Source organism: Podospora anserina, chromosome 3, assembly GCF_000226545.1.
Source record: "Podospora anserina S mat+ genomic DNA chromosome 3, supercontig 2".
Lineage (NCBI taxonomy): Eukaryota > Fungi > Ascomycota > Sordariomycetes > Sordariales > Podosporaceae > Podospora > Podospora anserina.
Window position 1 is genome coordinate 2,110,991 of NW_001914856.1, and position 8,742 is coordinate 2,119,732.

The window sequence follows — 8,742 nt, forward strand, 5'->3', positions numbered from 1 at the left end:
CGAAGCGCTTCCTCCTCCCGGCGGGGAGAATCTGTGAGGAAGAGTTTGAGACTCTCGAGAGATGAGGGTTGCCGACTTCGTGCTGAATGAGGATTACGAGAACGGCATTCCGGAGGGGAATGACTCGGGCCCGGCTACTACGGTCAGCATCAATGATTTCGACGATGACTACGAGGAAGTGTTCACTCTTCTGCCTCCCGGTGCTGAGGCTACCACCGTGACCGACTCCATTGCCAGTCCAGAGGATACCGATGTGTCAATCGAGACACCTGGCGCTGCTGCTACTTCGACTGAGCCTATGGCACCAGCTCCTCGCGCCCCCCACTGGTTTTTGGGATTTATGAACAACGACTCTCCGAGCACCTCCTCCACCACGCCTACCACTCTTGACACTCTCGATACCCTTGACCTTCTTGACAGTCTTGACACACCCGATGAGTCGATCTCCGAGCTTTCCATCACTGCTGGCTCCCAGCCTCACACTCGGACGACCACCACGGCTGCCGACACAAATGCCTCAGCCACTCCTGGCCAGACCGGTGCAGTCTCGTTCAACGCCTGGAGCCCAGAGGGCAATTTCGAGCGCATGATCAAGGAGCCCACCATCGCGACTGAGGAGAGCGGCTGGAAGACGGTGACCCGCACGGCCAAGGGACCTCGCATGGTTACCGTTCGTCCTCGCGGCAAGAAGGAGAAGGACGAGGTGAAGGTCGGCAAGCACGGATGGGTCAAAGTTGTAAGTATTCTGATTGATGTCCTGTTGGTAAGCTATTGGCTAACATTTACCTTCGCAGAGCAATCGCCGGACTACGCCACAGCTGCCTAACTATATCCTGGCGAACTGTGTTCGCGGCGAGGAAGATTTCGTGGGTGACATCATCCCCGATGAGCTTTAAGGGCCTATTTTCACGGAGGAGCCGATTTTAGCAAGGGTTTTGGGTTTTTTTTATGGTTCTACGGCTTTTTATGGTTTTACGGTTTTGCGGTCTGCATTTTCTTTTCTTTTCTTGACATTACGCACAAATACACGATGATGGGCGGACGACAGCACGAAACTATGCAGCGGACGATAATACGACATTATGAGCGGGGAAAATTACATAGCAATTCGGTAGTTGATGGGTTTGCGGAGAAATGCGATGACTTTTATTATATTCTATGCATCGTTTGAGTGACTGGTATTGTGCTACTAGTGTTTGATGGACATCTGACGGAAAAGGGATGACTGTGATAAATTATGAAGGCCTTGAAAGACAGTTAAAAAAAGCCATGAAAGATAGTTGAAAGGTGGTAAAAGATAGTTGAAAGGTATCAAAACATAATCGAGAGGCATTAAAAAGATGATCGAAGGGATTTCTACTATCTTTCAAGGCCTTAATGTAATTACGTTCTAGTCTCTATTATTCTGTGCACGACGTGTGGAGGTTGTGTGTGTAGGTTTTAGCATGGGAAGTGTCATGGAGCAGCAACTGACCACCACCAGTTGCTCTCTCTTTTTTGCTCCCTCGGGCTTGCTTCATGACGGTCTTAGTAATTACTAGGGTTGTCCGGAGCAAACCGTGGTAGGTGGGTGTCTGTTATCAGTTTATGAATTCTATATTTGATGGTTACTCCTGGTGTAGTTATCGCAGAGTGAGGATTCTGGGTAGAGATGTCATTCGGGAAGTTGGAAGTGTGTTTTTCTGCTTTCCGAGGTCACATGTGCTGTCGAACATGGAAGGGGCTCGACATGTATATGGCGGATATGTCTGGGAGCAATAAATGGTAGGTACCAGTGCGTTGGTCTCCCAATATTGCCGATGTTGCTTGCTCCTCGTGTAATAAATCGAATGCTAGGTTGCATTTCTGCCATGTGTAACTCCGAATCACCATGAGGAGATTCAGCTCGGGTCATCATACATGACACTCTCCAATCCCCCCCAAATCCCCTACCGAGCAGACGAATTGCTCCCCCATCTTCGTTGACCGATTTTCCCCAGAGAGCAAACCCGGTCTCCATGTTTCCCAAGAAGGCTGCGGTAGGCAGCCAAGCCAGCTGCCCACTTCCAATCCCGAGCACCACTCTCCCCAGGGAGCGTGTAAGTCACGGTGGTGTCGGAGCAACTCAAAAACAAGGCAGCCTATCACAACCATTCAATTACACCACCACAGCATTAACTCTTTTTCGCACAACGATCCCTTTCTCTTGACCGGCTGCGACCTTGCAAAGGGGCAATAGTCGGCTACCGACCTCCTTGCTCCGCACCAACTAAGAAGTCGGGCAAATTGAAGTTTTCCATGTTTCAGCTCCGGGCTTCCCTACCTACCTTGTTATCTTCCGCCCACCTGTGCTGCCTTCTCCAAAAAGGAGGGGTAGCTTTTCTGGTTGGTGATGAGTCGGTCCAAAATGTGGGAGGCACAGCCACAGCCTTGTCCGAAGAGGTGGTGGTGTGGTTCGTTCACCTTGAAGTTCACGGAACTCTCACCTTGGAGGATGTTGGCTGGGGCTATGATATGGTAAACGAAATGATGGTGTGGTCGACGCAAATGGTCTTGGTATCTTACTGCTGCCTCTTTGCTTTCTAATCCTTTCGGAGGCCTTCGGTATCTGCTTCGATATTAATGACGCCAATGTGAGGGTGTTCAATGGCAAAAGGTCCAGAGCAGGGCTCAAATGTTGATGATCAACCAAAAAGTCCCGCATGTTGTTCGCCCGATCAACCTGCAATTAATCTCGGCCGGCACTTATATGAAAATAGAAACGAGGCCATGAGATGGGTAAGGGGAATGGCCATGTCATACATACGCGAGTTTCTGCCAAATTCTCGCTTCCGTTGTTTCCATGTGCGTCTGCCGCGCGGATAGAGGTATGCAAGTCGGGCAAACGGCGCAAACAGACGTCCAATAGATCCGCGAGGGAAACGATAAAAAGAAACGGACAGCTTCCCCGGCTGTTGCATACCACCCTCCTCTTTCTCATGCGACATACGATGCTGTGTTGAAGATGTACAAGCTTCCGCGTGAGAGTTGAGAGCTCAAGCTTGAGACCTGCCAAGGCTGCGGCCTCCCGCGCCCAGCATTGCCCGGCGGGGGTCTGTATAACATCGGTATGGGACTTACTATTGGCTATCTGCCAGTGAGCAGACACACATACCGAGGATCCTACAGATCATATACCAAGTATTGACAAACGTGGTTGGCAATGGAGTCATGGCAAGGCAACCTTGTGTCTGCCGTGGCTTCTGTGCCATGTCGTACACCACCTTCTTCCCCGGCCGAAGCCCACCAACAAGAACGCGTCTGGTCCTTCCAGATCGGCTCTGGGATTCACCCATGGTTTCTTCATGCGCCCGTATGTGTGGGTGGTCCGGCGGCTTGCGTAAGTGGCCTCTTTTGTGTATCAGCTTCGGCGACATATGCTGCATCGTTTCCAAGCATGGAAGAAAATCCTCGCCAGTGAATTGGAAATTCGGGGGGGCAATCTCTCAAGATTCCAACGTTTCGTAAAGCGGACCCACATCCCATGGTTCGCATCTGGAAGTCATGGGTTGATCAGCTGGAGATGGGAGGTTGGCCAGCGCCCGGGCTACGGCTTGCGAGATGGATATATTGTCATGAGGTTGTCCAAGTTCTGCACCTTCTTCTGCCAGTTAGCTCGCTTTGCTTCCTCGACTATACTTTCTCTTCTCTCTTGCACCCACATACTCCGCCCTTTACACAGCTCGGCTGTAACGGGGCAACAGTTTCTGCACATATGCTTAGCTTTTCTCTGTTCTTTGACCAGGACTCACCACTGAGATACCGTTCTCCATAATGCTCCCCATGAACTCTTCTACACAGCCAAGCAACTGGACCGGACAGGCTGCCGGGGCACCAGTTACTTTGCATTCTCCACCCTCGGGCACTTCTCTGCCTCCTAAGCTACCGCACTTGACCTTCGAGAACCCTGATGATAGCGACAGCACCGAATTTGACGATTCCAACAGCAGTGAAGATGATGAATCTGACACAGAGGCAAGCCCGGTCGAGGCCATCAAAAACAACATGGCCAACCCTTTGAGGGCGGAAAGGCCTCGCGTCCCGCCGTTGAGCGTACCGCAGGCAAATGTTGGCTTCCAGCGAGCTCAAACTCCGATCGAGTCTGCACAGGCAAAGGTGCTCGAGGACCTTGTCAACAAAGTCTCAAAACTGGAGACAGAACGTATGTGAACCCATCAAGGCGTTTCCTGGTAGATTGCTGATCAGACTGTAGTGGGTAAATTTCGAGGCACCACATCGGCCCCAGACCATGAAGACCGCCATGCCGGGGCATCACCCTTGACGACACCAGGTATTCGACTCCAACCACCCACTTACCCGGGACATATCAACAGAGTGCCGTCTCCTCGGCAAACAGCTCCTCGGACAGTCACCGGTCAGACAACCTCAGCCTTCCCTGAGCTAGCACCCCGATCACCATCCGGTGTTCAGTTCAGTTCACCAGTGCCACCCTTCTCGTCTGGCGGCCACCCGGCGGGTCCGTTTCCGGGTGTAAAGACACCCGTGGTTGAGATTTCCGCTGTTGATCTCAAATGGGGTCCGCTGTTCGACGAAAAGGGAGCGCCAACAAAAAGATGGGAGCAAGTGTTGAAAGGTCTTGGTCAATACATTGTAAGTAGAGCGAGTCGATGATTGGTAAGAAACAAACTAACGCGTCTTCTGTTGTAGCTCGATGAATTTATGCCACAAAAGACGTTGGTGATGGCTCCTCAAAAGATGGCAGCTTTCTACTCCCAGCACAACATCGAGTGTGAGGCAGTTTCATTCCTCGGTATGTTGAATCCATCTTTCAGCTACTGTGTGAGGCTGACCAAGGTGCAGAAATATTTCGAAGCCGGAATCAAGACGTCCATGTCAGATTGTCCGAGCTGTATGACCAGCTCGGGTTCGAATATCACTTGGCACCTTCAGCACCCGGATGTAGGCCGACGGTGCCTGGCTTGACCCTCCACGGATGGACTCAGTGGATGACGTTAGCCATGAGGGCGCATCCTGATGAAGAGGCTCGCAGGTTCGCCAAGGTGATCACGATGCTGCCCATTAATGCCGAGAGTCCACTTGACGGCAAGCTAGAAAGACTTCCGAAGCAGATATCCCGTCACCTTTTGCCGGAGAAGGCCGACCCAGCATCCCGGGGAAAGTTCAGCGCCGCCCTTCGAGTGGTACAGGAAGCTTTGGGACTGTTGTCTCCGCCGCCCAAACCGAGTCTCCAGGAACGACGGCCATCTCAATCGCGCGCTGTTAGCCCTAGGTCTCGATATAAGCCCTCATCCGTTGGCATTCCGTCACCTCCCTCCTCAGTCTCCGGGGCGGCCGTGGATGATGACTACCGGAGAGGTGACCGTGAGCGCGAGCGAAACTACCGCGACCTGCCAGGAAGACCATACGAGAGTAATGGCTCCGCGAGGCGAGACCCTCCATTATCGCGATCAACAACGGGACTTAGCTTGCCCACTCGCCCCCCCTCGCGGACCGGACCCCCTTCGACAACAAGTTCTCGCCGACGTAGCTCACCTGCCCCCTATCACAGAGGCTCCGTATCAGGGGCAAGTGGAAGAGAGGAGAGGGGATACACCAGGTCGTCGTCTGATGCTACCATATATCCTCACCGGTCGGACCAAAGAGAGCGAGAGCGTGAACGAGAAAGAGAACGCGAAAGAGATAGGGAGCGGGAGCGGGAGCGGGAGCGTGATCGTGACAGAGAGAGAGATGCCCGAGACTCCAAGGCCAGAGGACGAGAAAGGGAGGCAGACAGAAGGGACAGAGGCAGTCGAAGATCGGCCTCGGTGGTGAGCAACACGGACCGAAAAGGAGGTCTTGGTCGTCCTAGCCGAAGGAGTTCTGTGATTGTCCAAGATGAACGAGCGGGCAACTTGGGACGTGCCCCGACGTGGGGAGATTTCTTTACAGGAAAGTCAGCCATGGCTTGAGTGTGGTGTGTGAGATGTGTACGTTGCTGTTGGTACATTGCTTTGTCATTGTCTGGGTTTTCTTCGTACCTTATACTCGCATAGCTAGCTACTCGTTCCTTAGGATAGAATAGGTACTGCCTGCGCCGTGTAAGCTTTTGTTGCGATTAATTTTAAAATTATTCACCCTTGATAACTCGTACCTTCCTCTTCATCCCATTAAGCCTCTCACCGACTCTTGGACACCCCATTTCGGGAAGGAGCTCGTGGCTTGAGTGAGCCGACTTGGAAAGCTTGAATCGACTTCTGGCAAGAGCCAACGGCATCGGGCTCCCCACGATCGACTTCATCATCTGCCATTTCACCCCACCTCTACCACCCTCAATGCTGCCGATCCGAAATCCTTCAAAAACAATCTTTGTCGCGCATGCAGCTGCAGCACTTTGCATCGAGGGAAACAGAGGCTATCGCCGGTTTCCTGTACCTTGTTGCTTTCTCCCTGCACGGCACACCTCCCGCGGTCGCCGGATGACGTAGTTGACATCCCGCCATCTGACATGCCTCCCGGTGCCGGCTCTTCCATTGTGCGCCGACTTTCCGACTACACACTCTGTTGAATGGCACCTACACACGGCACCGTGTAACCCAATCTTTGTCCTTGCTGCCATGAAATCTGGTTGGATGATGAACGGCTCGGATGCCCCTCCCCCTGACTACTTATGTCATAGGTGAACACAAGTCCGAGACCTGAGTATCTCGGGGACAATATGGTGGGAGATATATGATGGTTTGCCCTCTTGGGTCTTGGATATCGTTTTTGATCAACTGTAGCTATCATCCACCCTCACAATGGCTGTCGACGCTGACAAGGCCCACAACCGCTCCAACTCAACCACCTCCAAAGCCTCGTACGCTCACCATGACGATACAGGCACCGCTTCATCCCACCATGGCTTACCAGAGTCTCTCAAGCACCAACGCCTGGAAGCCTCCAGGAAGCTCGCAAACCCCCTCGCTGGTTTGAGCCATGAACGACTTTACCAGATGGGCGAGGAGTATGCCGTTAACGCCGGGCTGACCAGCGATGAGGACCTCCGCGCTTTCCGTCTCGGTGCTGTTATCGCTAGCAACCAGACTGACTACAGCTCCATCCCGGAGCTTACCGATCGCGAGAGGGAAGTTCTGGAGCGTGAGACAACCCACAAGTGGTCCAACCCCCGGATGCTTTACTGGGTCATTGCCATCTGCTCTCTCTGTGCCGCTGTTCAGGGCATGGATGAGACAGTTGTCAATGGCGCCCAGATCTTTTACAAGGAAGCCTTTGGAATCGCTGAGGACACCTGGTTGATTGGTCTCACTAACGGCGCTCCGTATTTGTGCTGTGCCATTGTTGGTTGCTGGGTGACTGAGCCTATGAATAAGAGGTTCGGGAGAAGAGGCACCATCTTCATCTCTTGTGCTATTTCGGCGTTGGCATGCTTCTGGCAGGCGTTTACGAACACCTGGTATCATATGTTTATCGCAAGGTTTTTCTTGGGATTTGGTATTGGACCCAAGAGCGCAACTACACCGATTTTCGCCGCAGAGTGTTCTCCGCCAAGACTGAGAGGAGCCCTGGTCATGGTGAGCACCCCCTTTTACCCCTGAGTCCTTGGCATCTTGTATCCACCTCTCGAGACATCGCCTTCAACCAGTGAGCATATTGCTAACAAACCACAAAGCAATGGCAAATGTGGACGGCCTTCGGTATTATGATCGGTTACGTTGCCGACTTGGCCTTCTACCCTGTTCCTGACCGCGGCATCCCCCTGGGTCTCAACTGGCGGTTGATGATGGGTTCCGCCCTCATTCCAGCCGTCGTTGTCTGTTGTCTCGCCTACGTCTGCCCCGAGTCACCCAGATGGTATCTCACCAAGAACCGCCACAAGGATGCGTTTGCTTCGGTCTGTCAACTTCGCCATGAGAAAGTCCAGGCGGCCAGGGATCTGTTTTACACGCACACCCTGCTCAAGGCGGAAGAGCAGACCACGGCCAACATTGGAACACGCAACCGCATCAAGGAGATCTTTACCATCCGACGCAACAGAAATGCCATGATTGCTTCTGAGATTGTCATGTTTATGCAGCAATTCTGCGGTGTCAATGTCATTGCCTACTTTTCCAGTGAAATTTTCAGAGAGGCTGGGTATTCTGAGGTCGAGGCTCTGGCAGCAAGCTTGGGATTCGGAGTCATAAACTTCTTGTTTGCTATACCAGCCTTTTACACCATCGACACGTACGGCCGGCGCAATTTACTGCTCACCACCTTCCCGCTGATGGCACTATTCATGTTCTTCACTGGTTTCAGCTTCTGGATACCAGAAGACAGTCCAGCACACATCGGGTGTATCGCCTTGGGAATCTACCTCTTCGGCATCGTCTACAGCCCCGGCGAGGGCCCGGTGCCATTTACCTATTCAGCAGAAGCATACCCGCTGTATATCCGCGCCATAGGGATGAGCTTCGCGACGGCAACGACGTGGTTCTTCAATTTTGTTCTGGCGCTTACGTGGCCGAGTTTACTGGAGGCGTTCAGGCCGCAGGGCGCTTTTAGCTGGTATGGGGGGTGGAATATTGTTGGGTTTTTCTTGGTGTTGTTTTTGGTGCCTGAGACGAAGGAGAAGACGTTGGAGGAGCTGGATAGGGTTTTTGATGTGGATTTGAGGAGGATGATGGCTTTTGGGGCGAGGCAGGCGGGGTGGTTTTGGGGGAGGTACGTGATGAGGCGGAAGGGGGGGGGGAAGCCCCCGCGGCGCCGGCGGATGACAGTGTGACT

General features: G+C 52.9%; 3 protein-coding genes across 3 annotated transcripts; all 3 read left to right on the plus strand.

Moving 5' to 3' along the window:
- Nucleotides 1–61: 61 nt before the first annotated feature.
- PODANS_3_7865 (uncharacterized protein) lies at nt 62–896 on the plus strand (the record flags this gene model as incomplete). Its single annotated transcript, XM_001909556.1, has 2 exons — nt 62–736; nt 795–896. 2 exons carry the CDS (start codon nt 62–64, stop codon nt 894–896), a joined length of 777 nt encoding a protein of 258 aa, XP_001909591.1.
- A 2,896-nt stretch (nt 897–3,792) lies between these two features.
- PODANS_3_7870 (uncharacterized protein) lies at nt 3,793–5,948 on the plus strand (the record flags this gene model as incomplete). Its single annotated transcript, XM_001909557.1, has 4 exons — nt 3,793–4,180; nt 4,232–4,629; nt 4,687–4,789; nt 4,840–5,948. 4 exons carry the CDS (start codon nt 3,793–3,795, stop codon nt 5,946–5,948), a joined length of 1,998 nt encoding a protein of 665 aa, XP_001909592.1.
- Nucleotides 5,949–6,776: 828 nt separating this feature from the next.
- PODANS_3_7880 (uncharacterized protein) lies at nt 6,777–8,740 on the plus strand (the record flags this gene model as incomplete). The annotated part of the gene is made up of 2 exons (XM_001909558.1): nt 6,777–7,550; nt 7,649–8,740. 2 exons carry the CDS (start codon nt 6,777–6,779, stop codon nt 8,738–8,740), a joined length of 1,866 nt encoding a protein of 621 aa, XP_001909593.1.
- Nucleotides 8,741–8,742: the final 2 nt, after the last annotated feature.